This window comes from Aythya marila (genome assembly GCF_965140915.1).
Source record: "Aythya marila genome assembly, chromosome: 24".
Taxonomy (NCBI): domain Eukaryota; kingdom Metazoa; phylum Chordata; class Aves; order Anseriformes; family Anatidae; genus Aythya; species Aythya marila.
In genome coordinates, this window is record NC_139065.1 from 187,440 (window position 1) to 208,258 (window position 20,819).

At 41.2% G+C, this 20,819-nt stretch overlaps 1 protein-coding gene across 3 annotated transcripts; it reads left to right on the top strand.

The window, feature by feature from the left end:
• Window positions 1-638: 638 nt before the first annotated feature.
• Window positions 639-20,701, top strand: CSDE1 (cold shock domain containing E1). 3 transcript variants are annotated; one of them, XM_082778501.1, is made up of 21 exons: window positions 639-721; window positions 4,434-4,829; window positions 7,702-7,900; window positions 8,548-8,657; window positions 9,020-9,112; window positions 9,655-9,752; window positions 9,909-9,990; window positions 10,333-10,461; window positions 10,634-10,759; window positions 11,791-12,003; window positions 12,954-13,094; window positions 13,183-13,341; window positions 13,943-14,050; window positions 14,912-15,087; window positions 15,426-15,538; window positions 16,054-16,173; window positions 16,440-16,618; window positions 17,688-17,851; window positions 18,802-18,934; window positions 19,407-19,475; window positions 20,301-20,701. In XM_082778501.1, exons 3-20 carry the CDS (start codon window positions 7,702-7,704, stop codon window positions 19,452-19,454), a joined length of 2,391 nt encoding a protein of 796 aa, XP_082634627.1. In that variant the 5' UTR covers window positions 639-721; window positions 4,434-4,829; the 3' UTR covers window positions 19,455-19,475; window positions 20,301-20,701. The 3 variants fall into 3 exon arrangements, with proteins under 3 accessions (XP_082634627.1, XP_082634625.1, XP_082634626.1); XM_082778499.1 differs by having other exon boundaries at window positions 19,407-20,701; XM_082778500.1 differs by lacking the exon at window positions 639-721 and adding an exon at window positions 2,059-2,137 and having other exon boundaries at window positions 19,407-20,701.
• The last annotated feature ends 118 nt before the right edge of the window (window positions 20,702-20,819 follow it).

Consider the following 20,819-nt stretch of genomic DNA (forward strand, 5'->3'; position numbering starts at 1 on the left):
GTGTGGTTTAAAGTTCTTTTCATAGGCTCATTGTCATGCAGCCTGAAGAATTGGAAACTAAACAGCCGTTGCTCTGACTAACGAGGTCATTGCTAATTAGCAGTAGCTGCGTTAGCAGGAGGCTGAAATTTGTTCACTTGCTGCTGTCCTACTTTGGCTGTGTGAGAACGCAGCCCGTGCCGGCGTGCCTGTAGGCGGTAGGGCTGCCGGGGATTTCGGTGCGAAAGGGCTGGGCTCCGGCTGGAGGCTGCAGGCAGGAGCCCCCAGGGCAGCGCTGCCGAGCCGTGTGCCCGGGCGGGCGGCAGGGGCGGACGGGCCCCGCGCCGGGCCCCGAGGCGAGGGTTCCGCTGCAGGCGGGGCTGTTCCCCGGCACCGGGCCTGCCCCCGGTAGCGCCGCGTTCCCCTGGGCCCCGCAGCTCCGTGCCCCGCGCTGCAGCGGGACCGAGGCCGGGACCGGCCCCCGCCCGGCCCCGCCCCCTTCGCTCGGAAGGAGGGGGGGGGGGGCGGGGCCCGCCGGGCGCTCGCCTGCGCAGAAGCCGCCGCGCGGGGCTGCGCCGTTGGCCTGGTGCCCGGCGCGCATGCGCACCATGCGACCGCTGGGGGCCGCTGCGGGCGCAGGCGCGGCTCCGCCCCGCGTTCTCGCGAGAGGCCGGGATTTGTTCCTACGTGCTGGGCCGTGCTGCTCATGGCGGCGCTGGAGCGGGGGCGCTGAGCTGGGGGGGTGAGTGCGGCGGGCGGCGGCTCCCGGCGCGGCGGAGACGGCGCTGGCGCGAGCGAGGGGGGACCGGGGGCCTCCGGGGGGCGGCGAGCGAGGCGGGAGGCGCCTCCGGCCTCGCGCCCCGCCTGCCGCCGCGGGCCCGGCGGGGGGAGGCTGCCCCGCGCCGCTCGTCGGCCGCGCCGAGCGGGGAGAGCGCGGGGCGGGGGCGGGCCGCCCTCTGGGCCGCGGCCCGCGGCGACGGGGGGCCGGGGGCCGCCGGGCCTTGGCGGCGCGCGCACTACGTTTCCCGGCGTCCCGCGGGCGGAGGCCCCGCCGCGGGGGCCCCGGGGGGCCGGAGTCCCGCCCGGCCGCGGGGGCGGGGCGGCGACGGCGGCTCCGGAACTCGCTTTCCCGGCGTGCCGCGCGGCGTGCCGCGCCGCGGGGGCTGCTGGGGGCTGCAGGGCGATAGGCGCCGGCTCGGCCGGGGCGCCGCGGGGGGGAGACTACGGGTCCCGGCAGGCCCCGGGCGAGGCCTCGGCGCTGGGCCTCCTGGGGGGAGGGGCGGCCGCGAGGAGGGGGGGGGGCGATGGCGGTGGCCGGCAGCTCCCGGCGTGCCCCGCGCGCGGCCCCGCCCGCCGCAGAGCCGGGCCCCGGCCCTGTCCCTTTGTGTGCGGGGAGCGGCCGCCATCGCCCCCTTTGTGTGCGGGGAGGGCGGCCCCGGCCCCGGCCCCTCCCAGCGCTGCGGCCGAGCCCGGCGCGGCCCCTCGGCAGCCCCCGCGGCGATGTGCTGCCCGCTGCCCCCGCCCGGCGCGCCGCTGCCCGGGGCTCCTGGCGCCGCCCCTCGGCGGAGCTCGCGGCCTCCATCTTGGTGCGCGCCTCCTGCGGCTGGCGGCGCCCCGAGGCCGGCGGTGCGGGGCGGGCTCGGTGCTGCTCGGCGGGGTTAAAGCGGGCGTGGGGCCCTTCCCTGAGCTCTGCTTTTGATACTTTTTAAATTTTTTTTTTTATTTTCAATCGATGATACCAAAAGCATTAAATTGGCGTTGGATTTTTTTCGCTGTAGCTCTTTTTTTTTTTTTTTTTTTTTAAGTAGATGTGTTCAGTAATCTAGTAAATACCAGGTAGCCGATACCGCTGCTGTCGTATTTTGGTTGGAGTGTTCAAGAGATGATACTCGGTACTTCCATCTGATAACCGCCTCAGATGTGCAATGGCGTTACCTCCCAGTGTCATCAAGCAGCTGAGCTGTGAATTCATAATAAAAATGCAAAGTTTTATCTCTGTTAAATTTAATCATACATAAGAGGGGATTACATCTAGAAGCCCTTGCATTAATTCTGTGAAATACGTGTTCTCACAGATACATACCTGTCTGTGTGAAGAAAATGAGAATCAAAGCGTCTAATCTGGCAGTCTTTACTGCTAGGCTGTATAGATTTCAAGGTATGAACAACTGCGTGTGACTTACTGTCATCTAGCAAAATCCACATCGGAAAGACTCCAAGAACAGGACTAATCCAGCTCTGTCTCTTCGTTGCCTTTGCACTAATTTGTTCAGCTGTAAATACAGAAATGCACTGTCCGCTGTGACCCAGGGGCTGGGCAGTTGCTCAGGGTGTTTACCATTTGGAGGAGTATTTATAGTAGCTGAATTAGAAAGTAAAAAACTTGAGCAGATGCACACACCCATTTTCCAGTTTTTTCTTGACTTTAGCTTGCTTCATTCTTCTGCCCTTTTTTTTTCCTTTTTTTTTTTTTTTTTGGAATGATTAAACATAGTGAATGTAGTAAATGAGTCAAACCTGCTTTTAAGGGAAAATCTTAATCTTTATGCCATTACCTGGCAACATTTGTTTTAGTCATCTTTGGGCAGACAGGTGTTTTGATTGTTCTCTGAAAACATAATACATTCCATGCCCCAGAAGTGTGAAATGTAGTTTGATCTAACTAGTAGCTCTTGTAGAGCTCTAACAATATTAGTCTAACTAAGTGAGAGAGAAGTGTTTTAATAATAAGATGATACGTTTCTCTGCAGTTCCCATGGTGTGGTGTGTGCCTGCTTCGTTTCTGTTGAACTTGGGGGAATGTTTGTTTTATCGTGAAAGAGATAGTGATAAAGGTTGTTTGAATCTTGTAAAGAGGTGTGTGAAAAACCTAGCGATTCTATTATTTTTGTATTAGCTGTAAGTCTTCTTATTTCACTTTATTAATATAGTTTAGTCCTTCACTGCAAACCTTTTATGCCACATACTTCTTTGTACCTGCAGTTGGATTTCTGCCCTAGTTCAGTTTCACATTTAGTCTCTTGTGTATGTGTGGTGTGACAAGAAAGCTTAATGCAGACCAAAGTAGTTCTGATTGATGGCTAAAGGAAGATGTTTTATATGGAGGGGAGATAGCTGAAATATAAATTTCTGTGAAAACCAGCTGGTGAATTTGCATGCGTCCTTTGTATGCTTTTGAAGGTTCAGAGTGTTTATCTGGAGTGGCTGACTGCAGTCAGCACTCACTGTGCTAAGTGTTAAAATGTCTTTGTGTTCATTTAAATTCATGGTTTTTGTTTTTTAAGTGGACTGTTCCAGCTTCACAGTTCACTAAAGGAAATTCAAAGCTCATTGTAAAATGAAAAATTGTGTTTCTAACTACAGTGGGGAAATAGGCTTTGTCCATATTTTTATTCATTCATTGCGGAGCTTGTGGAATGACTTCAGGAAGAGTTATATGCTCAGGGGATTCATGCTTTTAGATTGCTTTGTAACATGCTAATTTATCCATAGATTCACAGCTATGTTGCTTCTTAACAGGATTTATGTGCAAAAATCTCCACTCCCCCTGTTTTCTTATTTATTTACTAAGTAAGTAACAAACTCAAAATAAAGCTTGATTTTTTTTAAATATTATTTTAAAAGTAGTTGTCTTCATAAGCTTTCTATTTCATGTGGTAGGTGGCATTCTGTCTAAGCTGCTTTCCCGTGAAAACACAAAGTGGTACCACAGAACACTAGGAGATAAGTGTTAATCTAGTTGCTGTTGGGGAGAGGCTTCTGTGTTATGTTATCTGTACAAATATTTTCTATATTTCATCAACGGTTTGTAAACAGGGGTTTAAGAAGGCCAGAGATTGACTCTGTGGTTATTTTACAAGCTGTGCTGGCATGCATATGGTCTGTGTAGAATAGGAATATAGCATCTGTAGGAATAATTCAGAAGCTTGTTTATTTTCATACAAAGCTAAAGGTGCTTTAAGGGTTTTGCTGGTCTTTGACTTACCTTTCAGAACAAAAATCATCAGGAAATCCTAGTTCATCTCCTCTTTGTATCATGTGGCTATTTTGAAAGTGTGTGCAAGTTCTTGTTGATTAATTATGGGGCTGTACCCATATAAAGCTATTGGTAGCAATAATAGGACTACATCGTGTATTAAATGATGCTGATATTCATCAAAAAGAAAAAAGGTTGCTGTTTTAGTTGTACAAACTGGGGCCTTTCCTGGAATGTGTAACTGCATCTGAAGAGTTTAAAATTAGAAATAGCATATCACTGGCTGGAGGTAGAGTTTCTTGGGAAACCAAAATTGAAAATGGGAACGCCAAATACATCTGTAAGACGGCTTTTCCTAGTGTGGATCAAACCTGTAGCATTAAGGTAGAGGATATTATGTGCCTATTCATAGGAACAGCTAGGGCTGTATAGTTTCTGTTAAAGTTATTCTTAGTGTGTGTCTTTTTTCTCTTTCCAGTATGAAGTGGAACAGAACAGAATTTACCACCTGAAACTGCTGCTTCAAGTTCAGATCAGGAAAAGAATATACCACATCGTAACAACAACTCAAGACCAAAGAAGAGGAAACTTACACTGAAGATACAAGGCTTGATCTGAAACCAGAAGTTTGTGCCTACTCAACAGCTTCAAAAAAGCACGTCCCAACGCTGCTAGTAGTCTTTGTTTTCTCCAGTGCTGTGTTGAAACTGCCCAGGGCAGCAGCAATTGTATTCTTTATTAGCTTGATAGATCACTTTCTCTTGCGTGCTCTCTCTCTCTGTCAAATAGCAGTCTTCATCCTTTGAAACTTCGTGCTGAAACAGAAGAATCAGCTAATACTACTGAAAGTGCAATATTTGAATATCACTGCGAGGTTGGTGCATGTGCTATTTAAAGAGTTACATTCTTTCAAACTTAATTGGAAACAGGTTATTAGCAGAAGGCTATTTTTTGTTGTTTTTTTTTTTAACAGTTCTGTCACAATGTTGATTTGGTTGTAGTATGATGAATTAATATTACTCGTGTTATAGTTCTATTTAACAGTACTTGTTTTATAACCTTAGCTGGTTATTAATGTTTCTCTATTCTAGTAAAAGTGGTGTGATTTCAATCTCTTTTTTTTCCCAAAACTACTGGTTTCCTCAGTTTGTGTAATCTCTGTTTAGCTTCCTTTCCATCTTACTGCACAGTTTTTTTCTCTTCTTCTAAGTACTTGTATTGCTGAACTATATTCATAGCTCTTACTCTTGTTAATTGACTAATGAGCTGTGTTAAAAATGGGAGTGAGCTGTTGTGAGTGAACAGCACAGCCAGGTGGTTGTGGTCCAGTATATAACCATTATATTTCAAGTCTGAACAAGTCTTGTTTGTACGTTAATACCTATCTTGTAGGCTATTCCTAGAAGTTTCTTAACGATTTTGTGACAGTACTCCTGGTAGATGTTTCTTAGAGAACAGTTTTGTGACAATAATTCTATCTGTTTTTATGTTTTTATTCACTTACCAGAATTGGTGCGTGTAGGTTTTTTGTTGCTATTTTGTGCTCTGTTACAGCATTGAACAGTTGTGGCAATATGACAAGCGTCTGGAAAGACTGCTGATACGTTATGCCATGCCTTGCCCTCTGCAGCAAATCTTAGTGCCACCCTGAGGAGTATCTCTCTCCTTGAACTTAAGTTGTCAGGCTTTAGTTGATCGAAGACCCACTATGTTGCTTTGTGCTAAAATGATAAATTCTCCTTTAAACCCAGGGTGTTCAGATGGCATCGTGCAATGATGATCTTTGAGCAAGAGATAATAGTATTGTTCTAACACTAAGCTATGCTATTCTGAACTTGTTTCTTAGGTAGATTTTTGTTATTTCCTGTAACTGATGTACCTTTAGTCGTAACCTATTACTTAATTTCTTTGCCATTGTAGCAGGGGATGTTTGTGTACTCAGCCAGCACTGGAGGTGTGAAAAGACCATTTTATCCATGACTGACAAAAAGCATTTGTCACACTGATTTGAGCTTTCATAATAGGCAAGACCATTAACCCATTCTTTTGTGAAAAGGTTTAATAATACATCTTGTTCCCTTCCCACAGCCATTTTGCAGTACTAATTTAATTTGGAAAAGTATTTCAAACTCTAGGGTGGCTTAAAATGAAACGCATCAGCTGTTGTCTTCCACAGGGGTATCTTCCTTTTTAATCGGATGTCCTAGGGGTTGCCTTATTCAAAAGATGAGGGTTCATATGTAATGCTGGCAGGGAGTAATGTGCAGCTCTTAGCAGCTTGGTATAGTGTTCTTTTAAATTAGATATTATGAGAAAATGTGTCCTCTAAACATGATCTACTGCATGAAAAAGGTGCAGTTCCTGTGGTCTTTGTCCATTAAACAATTTAGTCTGGACATAAGGGAAATACTTCTTTGCTGGGAGCAAATAACAACATTGACACAAGGTTACCCAGAAAGATGGTGGAACCTAGGTCACTGGAGGTTTTCAAGACTGAGCTAGACAACAGGCTGGCTGCCCTCATTTCTCGTTGACATGAGGCCTTTGGGGAGGAAGGTAGACTGGAGTTTCCAATGGTTCTCTACGGGGGTCATGTCTTTGATTCAATGTATTTTCAGATACGTTGGTATTTTACACCTAATTGAGCATATAATAGTATTTATGCCCGTTATCACAGTTTCAGGATACCCCCCAAACCTTGACTTCTCATAATTGTAGAATAGGAATGCAGTATTGATTAAAATTGATTGGGTAACTGCTTGGCTGTTACACTGTAGCTTATCACACCACTCTTAACAGACAGTACTGCATTTTTTTGTCTTGTTCTACAATACCTTATGTAACACAGTGCATTACTGAACTCCCAAACAGTATGAGTGCTGGGGCAATAAAATCCATTGGTAATTTGCTTGCGAAGCAGCTGTTCATGTAGCAGGTACATATTTTGTTTGGTATTTGTAAACTGCCAGGTTGTACTGTTGCCTTGCGCTGGTGCTGTGGTTCTACGCTGCAATAGAATACCCTCATTCCCTTGAGGTTTTGACAGTTATGAAGTATCTCTTTTTCTTTTGGAAGCTTTATAGACATTTTCACGTCAGAATGACACTCCTGCAAAACAAAATGAGTGAAAATACCTCTTAGGTTTTGGTATAACATCATTTTCAAGTGGAACTTTAAATAACATGTAAACAGTAGTATGAAAGTGGAAATGTTCCAGGAAAAATAAAACCGCATGGGTTATTCTTAATAGTTTTACCATTAGATTATTACCAGTAGTTTTTTAGAACCATGTGGGAACCATGGTTGAAAGCTGACTTCTGCTGAGAAGCTGCTGTGTACAGTGGCATGAGGACTGGTATTTTCCTTTTTCTTTTGGAAGAACAGGTGTTTTAGGTGTTTTCAGGCTTGTCTGATATGAAATGGTGAATGTAGGAGTGCTTTGTCTGAGATGTACTTAGGAAAGTCATAAGCTTGTTTTGGTCTAAGCAGGCTTTATTTCAGTGTTTTATTTCTGGATATGTTCTGTTGCCTGTCTGAATTTAAGAATTGCTGTTTTACAAGAGCTAGACAGTTTTGGAATTCTTACTGTATTTTAAAAATGGTTAGAGTTTGCCTGTTACAGTAAATTCCACAAGCTGTTGTGTGTCTTATTCTGTTATGCGTTTATGGAGAGACTTAAGTAGCATGCTTTTTTTTTTTGTTTTGTTTTGTTTTTTTTTGTTCTTGCTATGTTTTCTTTTGTACAGATGAGCTTTGATCCAAACCTTCTCCACAACAATGGACACAACGGGTACCCCAATGGTACTTCGGCAGCACTGCGTGAGACTGGGGTTATAGAAAAACTGCTGACCTCTTACGGATTCATTCAGTGTTCAGAACGGCAAGCTAGACTGTTCTTCCACTGTTCACAATATAATGGCAACTTACAGGAGCTCAAAGTAGGAGGTAATTAGGCAGCTTTTTGACCAAGTGAAGACCAGTCTTTACTTGTGGTAGAAAACCTTTTTATCTTGTGGCATTAACAGATGTGTTCTGTTGCTCCTGATGGGCTAAAAAGATGATTGAATTAATCTCACACTCCTGGTGAAAGATCTTTACTACAGCTTGTATTAATACAAATGTGGCTGTTCTGGAAAAAGGTGCAGTGTTAAGTCAAAGTTACACGACTAAGAAACAAGTGCTTAGACTGTGTAAGACTGTGCCTCACTACTTTTTTAATAATTCATTTTAAGATTGCTGACCGTTTTGCAGAACGGGGAGGTTGCCACTGATCTATGTGGCAATTAAGGTTATAAACTGTTCAATAACAATGTTACGTAGTCTGAACTCCTTCAGTGTGAGGTCTGTTATATGGTGAGCAGGAGGGAAGGGGAGAGGAAGTATTGCTGGGCAAGCCTTTACAGTGGAATGGTTCTTTAGCAAAAGGAGGGAATAAGCAGAGAAGTTCTGCAAACAGCATATCCTTCCTAGGTAACAAAAGTACCTGAGTTTTATTTTGTTGTGTTGAGGTACAAGCAGTGAATTATCAGATGTAACCATTAGGGATTAAAAAAATGTATATAATGCCATTACTGTGTTTGATTATTTTGTAGACGATGTTGAATTTGAGGTGTCTTCTGATCGCCGAACTGGAAAACCCATTGCTGTTAAATTGGTGAAGATCAAACCAGAAATATTACCTGAAGAGCGAATAAATGGACAAGTTAGTGCCTGTGATAAATGTCTATTTTCAATTCACACAATTTCCATCCTTTACTTCAGGAATGACAGATTCATTTAGTGTGCACATTAACTGCATACAGTATTCAGTTATAGCGAAATCTATTTTTGTTACTCTGTTAGAAATTCAGAGGTTTGGCATGACCTGTTGCTTTGCTCCAAACAGTTCTTCAAGTCAACAGGTGTTCTATAAGGTTGAAACGTTACAGCAAGGCATTCCCTGTTGAGTTAAAACTAGAACTGCATCCTTGAATGTATAATAGAGGCTACTGAGATTCATTCTGTTTTCAACAATGCTGCTCCTGAAATGACTAGCAATGGATTTTTTTTTTTTTTGACTGGTAGGTTGTGTGTGCTGTTCCTCACAATTTAGAGAGTAAATCTCCAGCTGCCCCGGGTCAGAGTCCAACAGGGAGTGTATGCTACGAACGTAATGGGGTAAAGCTTATGTATTTTATTTGAACTCTTGACTGATCCGTCACTATGGTCTATGAGCAAAAAATCTGACGCAATGGAGACAATTGATAGTCCTAAGAACTGTAGTTATTAGAAGGGGGAAAAAAATAAAAAGCATACTTTGGTAATTGCTACAAGCAAATACATTAATTGTACAGCTTGCTTGCCCACCTGTATCTATGGAGAATTTAATATGGAACCAAAGAGTTCAGTTGTTCTTCAGTTTTAAAACTGAACAAAGCTTGATTATGTAACATTCATGTATTCTTAGTTTGAACTTTGAAAGTTTAGAAATCAACATTTAAAGTTAGCCATGTACATACCTTTCAATTTAACTTGGTTGTTATGGACTTAGGAAAACAACACTGGAAGAAAGTATGTTTTTGCATGCAGTGTTTGATCATTTTCAATTTTCTTAGTAAATTAATTTCTTTAATAGCAGTTACTGTCACTGAAAAGTGTTAATAATTCTTCGAATTGACTATTTTGCAAGTAGAGTAATATTAGTCAACGTTAATTTACAGGAAGTGTTTTACCTGACTTACACCCCAGAGGATGTTGAAGGAAATATTCAGCTGGAAACAGGAGATAAAATAAACTTTGTAATTGATACAAATAAACAGTAAGTTGGTATTACAATTCTGATCTCATACTTCTCTTTTAGTAGTCAGGCAGCTTCATGCCTGTTCTAAGAGCTGAAATGTCATTATGAAATAAGATTTTATTTTTTCTCCAGTTTAAGTGTTTCAGGTTTATTATGTTTACTTCTTCCCTCTAGTACTGGTGCTGTAAGTGCTCGTAACATTATGCTATTAAAAAAGAAACAAGCCCGCTGTCAAGGAGTAGTCTGTGCCATGAAAGTAAGTGATGCTTTAGCTTCAAAATATTACTTGAAGATTAAATGCTTCTCTGAAAAGTGGTAGTCTAAGTAAATTCAGTGCATTAAGAGTTATTAAGAGTTTGGAGGTGTGAAGGTCAACTGGGTGAAATGGTTTAAATATCTAATCTTTGATACTAATAACCTCCTTGAAAACAAAGGAACTCCTGTTTGTTTCCCTTAATATATTTGTTGTGGTAGTCTAAGGTGTATGCACTAATGAGATTGCTGTACTGGGATGGCATAATCTTGTATTGTGTTTGCTAGAACTTGTAAGATGGTATATTGATTTGGCAATTTATTAAACACTTTGTTCTGTTCTTAGGAAGCCTTTGGATTTATTGAGAGGGGTGATGTCGTGAAGGAGATATTCTTTCACTATAGTGAATTTAAAGGTGACCTAGAAGCCTTACAGCCTGGTGATGATGTGGAGTTTACAATCAAAGACAGAAATGTAAGACGAAATCCAGTAAAAACTGAAGATGAGATCCTAGGGTGCAACTGGACATCTCTCTGTTTTTTCAAATTTGCTTGTAAAAAGAAGGGGGAGGGGAGGAAGTTCATAGGAAAATAATCTGTTGCCTTACCACTTCAATATGGATATTTAACTGGCTTTGTACTTTCAGGGTAAAGAAGTTGCAACAGATGTAAGACTGCTGCCACAAGGAACTGTTATTTTTGAAGATATCAGCATTGAACACTTTGAAGGAACTGTAACCAAAGTAATTCCAAAAGTACCCAGCAAAAATCAGGTGCATTTCAGTATTTAAGTTTGTGAAATAATGTATTGGATTTCAAGCAGAGAAAGCTCCCCTTTTTCTGTAACAGTCTACTATGTGAGCATCATGTCAGAGTAGAAGACTGCTTAACTTGTAAAAACCGTTGACAGCAGTCACAGTAAGAAATTTTTCTAAAGTTTGTAAGGACCAGGGATTAGGGTAATAAATGATAGCGTACCTTGTGCAATGTGTGTTGTCTTTTAATCTTTCAAATACTTCCAACTGAAAAATAGGGACTTTTTTTTTTTTTTTTTCCCCCTAAGGCTGTATGTTAAAGGCAAAAGCATAGTGAAAAGGGAAGAAAATGTGTTTTATGGATTCCTTTGATCAGTTTATGAAGTGGTTTTTTTTTGTTTTTTTTTTTTTTGACAGAGATGACTTGACCTTTAATGTTTGGCTTTTAGGGAAGGGTGTACATGAAACCACTTATCTTAAGTGTTTAGGCCAGTTCTGGGTTTTGTTTTGTGTTTGGTGGATTTTTTTTTTGTGCATGTGTGTGTGGAGCAGGTGTTCTTGAACACTTAACAGGAAAGCCTGAACTTAATTCTCAAAATAGATTCTTTATTTATTTGGCAATACTTGTTTAGTACTTAAAAAAAAAAAAACAAACAAACAAACAAACAAAAAAACTTGTATTTTGGTGTGCGCTGTAAAATTGCAAATTAGAAATGCTATAAATGAAGCCTTGTGGATAGAATCAAGCAGGCATTTGGTGTTGTCCAGTACACCTGTTAGTAGTAGTGTTTCTGCAAACTATTCTGTTTGCAGTGAAGCTGAAGTCTGTGGAACTGCTGATTTAATAGGTAAGAGAGAAACTAAATTAAATTCTAGTAATGCCACTGTAATCTTAGGAGCAGTCACTCAGATGTGATGCCTTCCAACCTCAAACGTGGGAATGAAACTGTGCTGCTTAATAAGCGTTTTCCCAAGTGCTTATATAAAGTTTTGAATGCTGAGCTTCGTAGGTGAACTAAACTTTTGTGTTACGTTTTTCTGTCCACTAGAATGATCCGTTACCTGGCCGCATCAAAGTTGACTTTGTGATTCCTAAAGAACTTCCATTTGGAGACAAAGATACAAAATCCAAGGTGACTTTGCTGGAAAGTGACCACGTTCGATTCAATATTTCAACAGACAGGCGTGACAAACTGGAACGAGCCACCAATATAGAGGTTCTCCCAAATACTTTCCAGTTTACTAATGAAACTAGGGAAATGGCAAGTATCTATTTTTAAGTCTTTATTTCTTGAGGGGAAGGAATGAAGGTGAAAACTGGGGTAGTTGTCTCAATAACATAATGTGAAAATCACTAATGTCTTTTCTTTCATTGCCTTTTCTGAAGTCAGACACTCTTCCGAGACTGTGCTTAAATAGTAGAAAATCCAGAATTAATTCTGTACACTTCTCCTTTATGAAAATAAAAAGTTAACTACTCAGTAAATGAAATTATATAAGAAAAGTAAAGGTTAATTGGCCTTCTTGGAGTGGATTGCTAGCTGGTTATAGCAGACACATTAGTAACACAGTCTTGAACACTTAAAAGTTTTAATGGTCTTGAGTCTAAGTAGGTAATTCCAGTTCCTTAGGAAAGCTGGAAGAACTTGAGAATTCTCTGGTACAGGCAGTGAAAAGTCTTAAGAATCGGGGGAGATAATGTGTTCGGCTTCTGAATTTTGGTCTTACTGTTCTTTGTACAATCTCTGCCTGAGATTCAAACAGAAGGATGCTAAAGAGCTAAGTTCTGTCATATGCAGAGCAGCTCTTGATGGGTGAAGGTGACTGAGATAGATGTGCAGGTCAGTATTAAAGAATATCTCATTCCTGTAAAAAGTGCTGGACAAAACTAACCTGTGTATGGGTAGCAGTAATATCAGGTTCTTTGACTGTAGTCCTTGTTATTGGCTTAAACTCATCTTTTCTGCTTCACTTTCTACTTCATATGAATAAGAGAGTGAGCTGAGGAATCTAGGTAAGTGGGGTTTGCTTGAATTTCAGGCTGGCTGTAACCATGAGCACTACAGTTCACAGAGAAGTGCATATATTAAGAAGCGTTTTTGTAGGATTGGAGCTTTACGTTCAGATTATTATGTACTCCACAGTTCTATCTTATTACAGACAAATGTTATGTATGTGTAGCAAAACTAATTGTCCCTCTGGTTATTTTCAGGGTGTGATCGCAGCGATGAGAGATGGCTTTGGCTTCATTAAATGTGTTGACAGGGATGCTCGTATGTTCTTTCACTTCAGTGAAATTATGGATGGAAACCAACTCCATATTTCTGATGAAGTAGAGTTTACTGTGGTTCCTGTGAGTAGTACAATTTCTTTGAAAACTAAGATTTCACAAAAGCATTAACATGCAGCCTGTCTAAGATCTTATTGATCTTGTTTTTCAGGATATGCTGTCTGCCCAAAGAAATCATGCTATTAGGATTAAAAAACTTCCGAAGGGCACGGTTTCTTTCCACACCCAATCAGATCACCGTTTTGTGGGCACTATAGACAAAGAAGCCACTCCAGCTAAAGCCACTAGCCCTAATAAAGGCAAAGAGAAGGTAGTATGCAAGAAGCAGCTGTGCTGTGTTTCTGGCTTTGCAGACTAAGGCTGCTGCTTTTAAATCTGTAACTGAACATTCTGAAGCACTGGTTATCCTACATAAATATGGACTGCATTGAATTGCTAATGACAGCACTCAATGAAAACCAATTTCTGTGAAATGAGATACTAAGAGCACGGTTAATGATACTGCAGTTGAGGGTAATTTACAAGAACTTGATGAGAAGATCCTCTTTCTACCTCATACTGCAGAAGATGCTAGAAATGGTTGAAATTAAAGTTCTAGGGTTGGAGAAGTGCCTCTTCTATTTGTTCTGCTGCTTTAAACTATGATAGAATAATTAAACTTTCCATAAATACTTCACAGGAATAGTATCTTTAGAGAATAAAAAAAAAAAAAAAGTAAATTCTGGCTCTTACTAGACAGGGTTATGTCATTTGAAGCCTGTGTTTTTTGATCTTATTCAGAGTTCATTGTTCTGCATTTCTTACCAGTTGCTGCAATACAAATGCAAAGAGCAGTGCTTAAATTATATGTAGTAAGCTTGTTTGATAATAAATAAGACACTAATTGCTGAATCTTGATATCTTGTCTTTAGGAAGCCGAGGATGGAATAATTGTTTATGATGACTGTGGAGTAAAACTGACCATTCCTTACCAGGCCAAGGATGTGGAAGGATCTGCTAATCCACAGATTGGAGATAAGGCAATATAATTAAGTATACCATTGGGGAATACTTTTTCGTGCACTTCAAGATGAGAGCTTCTCTTTGCCTTGTTACTGAATTTGTTGCCTTCCTTAAATGAAGGACAAGGCACCTGAGGAGTCAACTTTTTCTTTTATTCTGGACTGGGTTTGAGTGGCTTAATCTTCTCTATGGCTAAGAAAGTATATTCTAAAACCTGGTGACACATATATAAAAATACTGTCTTGCTATGTAAATTATACATTTTATAAGTAAAAAAATTCTTAGCCTTGCTTATAAAGACACTGACTCCACTTGTGAATAATCAAGAGGAGGTTAGCATAAAGACAATGAGATGGATGTTGAAAAAGCAGGATGTTTCCTTAGCAGCAAAATGGCCAGGGAAATAGTGACTGGGGAAAAAGCTGATAGATCTGGAAGAGCAGCCTGAAAACTTAATGTTCAGGAGCCATGCAGGAGTACTGCAGAAAGGCAATGATTACTGCTTTTAAAATTATAAAAGGAGTGAGCCAAACTACGTACATGCTCACTGTGGGTCACTGATGATGTGTGGTGCAAAGAGGCAAACCACATAAAGGTAAGAAACTTTATATGTAGTGGTCAAAAGAAGCAGAGTAGTAGAGGCTGGCTCACTTTTCTAGGTGTTACACTGACTCTGCCCTTCTCTGGAATGTAATAAATGTCAGTGACTGACAGATGTTTCTGGGAGAATAGTGGCTAGGAGATGGCTTTCCTGCAGAACCTAGATGTTGATTCCAGCTACACAGCCTTGAAATGAGTTGTCTGGGTTGTAGGGTATTTTTATTGCTTTTGTTGTTGATGAGTTTTGTCTGTAGTATTGATATGTACCTCTTAAACAGGTTGAGTTCAGCGTTTGTGAAGTGAAGAGAACTGGTCTGCAAACAGCTGTTTCTGTCAGAATGCTTGGACGCAATTATAGTTCCAAGAGGCTTTTGGGATATGTGGCAGCCCTGAAAGATAACTTTGGATTTATTGAAACAGCTAATCATGATAAGGAGATCTTCTTCCACTACAGGTGAATGACGATCCTTTTTGTACAAATGACTGTTTAACTCTTGGACCTCACGTGGTTATATGCTTAGATTTCTCAAGTTCCATTGATTATATCTGCTGGACTGGTTCAGGCTTTTCTGTTAGTCAATGTTCTTTGTGACCTAGGCCTCTGAATACCAGGCCAAGAAATACAGTTACTGAATAGTGTATTTGAAGTTTCACTTTCTTGAATGAGTATTTCTTGAAAATGTGAGATGCTGAGTCAATTAAAAGGATTCTAATCAACCTATGTAAATGTTGGATGAGCATCGCTGTTGTCACGTAACTAAAGGAAAATTGCATATAATTTTATTCCTGTAGTGAGTACTGTGGTGATATTGATAGCCTGGAACTTGGAGACACAGTTGAATACAGTTTGTCAAAAGGCAAAGGAAACAAAGTCAGTGCAGAAAAGGTGAACAAAACACATGCAGGTAAGACTCTACCTGGTAATTTCTGCTTAAAAGGCCCTTGAGATGTGCTGATAGTTAAAGTTTGCAATTCTATGAGGAGAAACCTAGTGGCAAAATTAGTAATTCTAGTTGTGCTGTTCCTCTAAGAAAAATTGCAGGTGTGGGTATTAAGGATTTTGGGGTGCAAAATGCATGCTTAACCAACATTGACGGATCAAAGGGAGCTGGGAGTGCAATGGTAGGAGAAGTAAAATCCTTCAGCGTGCTTTTTCAGGTTCTATGGTCTGTAGTTTCATGAGAAGCTAATACCCTTCAATTTCTGCTCTTGAACTGTCTGCGTGGACTTGATTACAAAAGCTATCGCTACATATTGCTGAATTAGAGCTGTTCTGGTTTTACTGGGCGATCGTGTACTGTTGTAAGTTTGTTCTGGTGCAAACTATAGGCTTGTGGTCAATATGAATCAGTCACTTTTTATTTTTAAAAAGAAGTATACCTAGAATTTCCTGATTCTTGCACTGTCTGTTTCTTTTCAGTGAATGGTATCACTGAAGAAGCCGATCCAACCGTTTACTCTGGTAAAGTAATTCGTCCTTTGCGCAGTGTAGATCCCACACAAACTGAATACCAGGGCATGATTGAAGTCATGGAAGATGGTAAGACTTACTGCTTTTACCTGAGGCTTGCTTTAAGTATAGTAAACATAGTCCTTCAGCTAAGGTAAATTATAACTATTTTCTTCCTGGATACACGTGAAACGTAGGAATTTAATAAATTACATGTAAAAGGAAGTGTTGAGGATTATATTCACACTACTAAGATGACAGTAAAAACACTATTTCTAATACCAGAAATAAGTTCTAAATGCCCTCAGGTAGGAAAAAAGACTCTTAATTATGTCATGTGTGTTTTCTTCCTCAAGGTGAGATGAAAGGGGAGTTCTATCCATTTGGAATTGTTGGAATGGCAAACAAAGGTGACTGTCTGCAAAAGGGGGAGACAGTTAAGTTCCAGCTTTGTGTGCTTGGCCAAAATGGGCAGACAATGGCTGTCAACATCACACCATTCCGCAGGGCCACAGTGGAATGTGTGAAAGATCAGGTGAGTGAATACTGCTCTGAAGGCAAGATGCATGTGTTTGAGCTAGCATACAGTAGATGAAAACCTGCTTCAGCACTTGAACGCAGGAAGTTTGTTGTGCACAAATGGATTGCTTTATACTGTGTTCTAGGGACCTAGGCTTATAAAACCCAGTTACTGATTTGTGCAGGGTGTAACATGGTTTCAGGAAAGGTGAACTAGTACATCAGCTGATGCTTCAGTGCTAGGGAGCAGCAGTTCTTACTGTGGCTGATTCTGAGGAGCTGCTCTGTCGTGTTCATTGAGATGTCTTAGAAACTGATCTGACTAGTTTGTGCTGAAGAAGGCATTAAAAAGTTGTTTTTGTTTTGTTTCTTAAAAAAAGCCTAATCTGCTTCTAGAAGAAGCTTGTTCACAGCATTAAGCAGTTGATGATTGTGGTCTACCTGAAATGTGAAGTTTGACCTTTGTCCTAGTTATTTGCATCTCAGAATAGTTAGAGAACTAAGTGTTGTGAATGCTGTCCATTTCTATAGTTATTCCGCAGCATTAACCTCTAGTTACTTATGGAGAGGCCAGATGGGTTTTGCTGGATATTGCTTTATCATAGAATATCATGAGATGGAAGGCATCCACATGGATCATCAAGTCCAACTCCTGGCTCTGTACAGGACCACCCAAAAAAAAAAACAAACTTTTTTTGTCTGTCACTGCTATAAAAAAAAAAAAATTGTTTCTATTACGTAGTTTTGAAGGTGGTGTCTTAGAAAAGAATATGCAGCAATGTATTTTGATTTTTTTTCTGTTTAATTCAAATGTCAGGACTTAGGCATTTTTCAGAACTTGCTTATAGGCTTTGGGGTTTAAATGTGCCTTTAGAAACTCCAGAAGTGTGGCTAGACTTCCAGAAGTAGAGTTCTGTTCAGTGTAGAAGTTGCATTTCCACTTCCATTAGGCTCCTTGGAGTCCTGTTTTTTTTGTTTTTTTGTTTTTTTTTCCCTATAAGTTGTTAAATTGTGCAATACTGTGTGTTGTTGCATCTGTTTGGATCAAGGGGAAAGACATAACCATATGATGTGTTGGTTTTCAGTTTGGTTTCATTAACTATGAAGTGGGTGACAGCAAAAAGCTCTTCTTCCATGTCAAAGAAGTTCAGGATGGTGTGGAACTACAGGCTGGGGATGAAGTGGAGTTCTCAGTAATCCTGAACCAGCGCACAGGGAAATGCAGTGCCTGTAACGTGTGGCGTGTCTGGTGAGGATTTAAAATCACTGTTTTAATCTAGCAGACTGCCTGCATCAGTAGTAGAGTGTGCATGCTACGTGTAAACTGAGCTAGCTGTTCCTAGAACTGGAGCTCTGAATTTCAGCTGGCTTCAGTGGGAGCTTCTCATCTGAGAAATACCAGCGCTTGTAAGACATACAGTACTTTGCAGCATCAGAATTCAGCTTTACTTAATTGCAGATAGCTTGTTCTGCTTTTATTCTCTTTTTAAGAAGCTCCCCCATAGCAAGGATGGTCTTTGCAGAAATTAACGAATGATAAGAAAACAGATGGAATTCTGTATGAAGTTCCTGGACTATGGCAATTCATGCTTTATGCATAACACTTCCAGTTGTTCCCTAAGGAGCAGGTGTTTTTCAGTCTTTTTTGACTGGGAGGTAGGGGCATCATTTCTAGGGGAGATACGTGTTTGATTTTTTTTTTTTTATTTTTGTGCTTTTGAACAACTTCTAAATCGTACCATCTTATTTTAAATGTGTATTTTGCTTAAGTCTGAGAAATCTTCCTGTTGCCATGGAAGTGATAATATTTAATTTTTCTTTCCAAAGTCTGTTCTCATTGTCTTCAGGGATAACTATATCCTGCTGCTGTGTGCTGGCAACTCACAAGCCTTTTATTGGTGTAGTGAAAGGCAACGGAAAAGTAGGGAATACTGTCATGCATGCATTAATAGTAACTACATCACCCTTACTGGAGAAATACCCCCTTTGAGAATGAGAATACTGTTTTGATCTACTGCTGTTGCAGTCTAGTGGTGTGTTAAAGTAATGGTTTTGAGGCAGACATCTGCGGTGTCATCCAGGTCTGCTTTCAAACAAGACAGATCATGGTAATGACTTAATATGGAAAGTGACTGAATTTAGTAGTTTACACCACCTCTGGGAATTCATCAGTACTCCATGTGGTTGACTTTGTTACAGTGAAGGCGCTAAGGCTGTTGCTGCTCCACGACCTGATAGACTTGTTAATCGTTTAAAGAACATTAATCTGGATGATGCCAATGCTCCTCGTCTAACAGTTCTTCGTCAGCCCAGGGGACCGGATAACTCAAAGGTAAGCGAAATATAAAGCTGCTGCTTGCAGGATAACTTCAGTTTACGTTTTAACTTGGATAGCATTGTCTTTGCTACTGGAAATCTAAACTGTTTGAAATGTGGTGTCCACTTCAATTCCATCACAAATGAGTCTCCTGCTGTTGAGATGAGCCTATTTTGGTCAGAAGTTGGGGACACTATACTCTCTGTTGATAATGTATGCTGTGGTTTCAGTAGAGCATGAGAAGTCTTGTCAACACTTGATTTACAGAAGGAATAAAGTGTCTGGAATCTATGAAGCTAGGACTTATGAGTGTTATGGTTTTAATTTGTAAGGAGTAACCCACACAACCCTGTTTTGTTACTGTCTCTGTTTCTGAAGACAAATGTGGTGAATTAGAAATGTTCCAATGCTGTACATGGTTGGAACAAAACAAGTTTGCCTTACAGCGTGGTGCTGGACCTTAAAAAGCTTTTGTTTTTTCTTGCAGGGATTTGGTGCAGAGAGAAAGATCCGTCAAGCTGGTGTTATAGACTGATCAACAAAGCCAATACCTGAAGTACGACTGAGTGGTGGGGGCTGGTGAAGGGTACTGAATATCTCCCTATTCATCCCTTCCAAATTTTAAGAAGCTATTACACCAGTTTTAACACCTTCTCATGTTATGTTTAAAATAAATTTATGAAACCATTTTAAAATTATGCACAGTTGCATTCTGGAGAACTTAAGGTGGCGCCTTATAGTATCACATTTTAGAAGCTTGTTTTGAATGGTGCATTTAACGCAACTGGTAACTGCAAATCTACATTGCCTATGTGAGTAAACATTATAGACAGCTCTACTCTGGTAGACCTTATGGAATTCTGCACTACAGTTATCTATGCTTTCTTTGTTATTTTGGCCAAGATATTTTACTATGCCTTAGTACTCGATTGCATTGTATCTTTCCTTCTAAGTGGAAGTGGAAGGCTCACTTCTGCTCGCTCTGCTCAAACTATGAGGACCATGAGGGTGGAGTAAGTTCAACTTTACAGAAAATCTGTATGAGCATTCAGATAACTTAAGTTGATGGCCAGATGTTACCATGTTTTCATATTTCATTTAACTTGAGTTCTTTAGACAGCAAAGTTGTGTTAGAGCTCAGTGAAAGTCTCTTTCTGGGATAGACTTATTTTTGTAGTGTTCTGAAACACATGCAGTGCAGAATTTCATAAGGCTGAGGTGTGCCATCAGTGTGGTAATTTAAATATATTTAAAACAATGCACAAATTTGCTGCTGCTTAGAACACTGCAGCTTCTAAACCCAGTTTCTTTTACTGATTTAAATTTACAAAGAAAGAAGTTGTGCCTGAAGTGAATACTTTTTTTTTTTTCTTCTTTGCAGCCGGCACCCAGTGTACTGTAAAAGAATAAATACTTAGGCTTTCCATAGCTGTACTGAGACTTTCATCAAGGTGAAATAGTTGATGTCTGTGTGCTTCCCCCCGCCCCCCCGCCCCTTCCCCCGTTTTCCCAGTCACACGTTATCAAGCAAGAAAACTGAATGATTGGTCTAAGTATTACTTTACCAAAAAGATCAGGAGTTCCTTTCTTTGAATAGAGGGCAGTACTGTGTTGTTTTTTTTTTTTGTTTGTTTGTTTTTTCATGTTACCTCTATTCTCGATTTAGGGTTTTCTTCTCTGGGAGATGCATTATCTTTGTAAAACAAACATTGCTTTCTCCAATTTTTTTCTGTTAATGGCAAAGAATGGAAATAGAATAAAGTTTTACTGATTTTGAGACAAGCCCCCCCCGCCTCCGCCCTCTCTGTCCCGGCGCGGGCCGCGCCCTCGGGGCCGCCCGCCGGCCCCCGGGGTCACGTGGCGGGGCGGGGCGCGGCGGGCGCTCTTCCGGCGCCGGCTG

Coding starts and splice junctions, on each gene's coding strand:
- CSDE1 (XM_082778499.1), top strand. CDS start 7,702: ATGAGCTTTGATCCAAACCTTCTCCACAACAATGGACACAACGGGTAC. Junction 7,901..8,547: donor ACAGGAGCTCAAAGTAGGAG/GTAATTAGGCAG, acceptor ATTATTTTGTAG/ACGATGTTGAATTTGAGGTG. Junction 10,760..11,790: donor AAGTACCCAGCAAAAATCAG/GTGCATTTCAGT, acceptor TCTGTCCACTAG/AATGATCCGTTACCTGGCCG.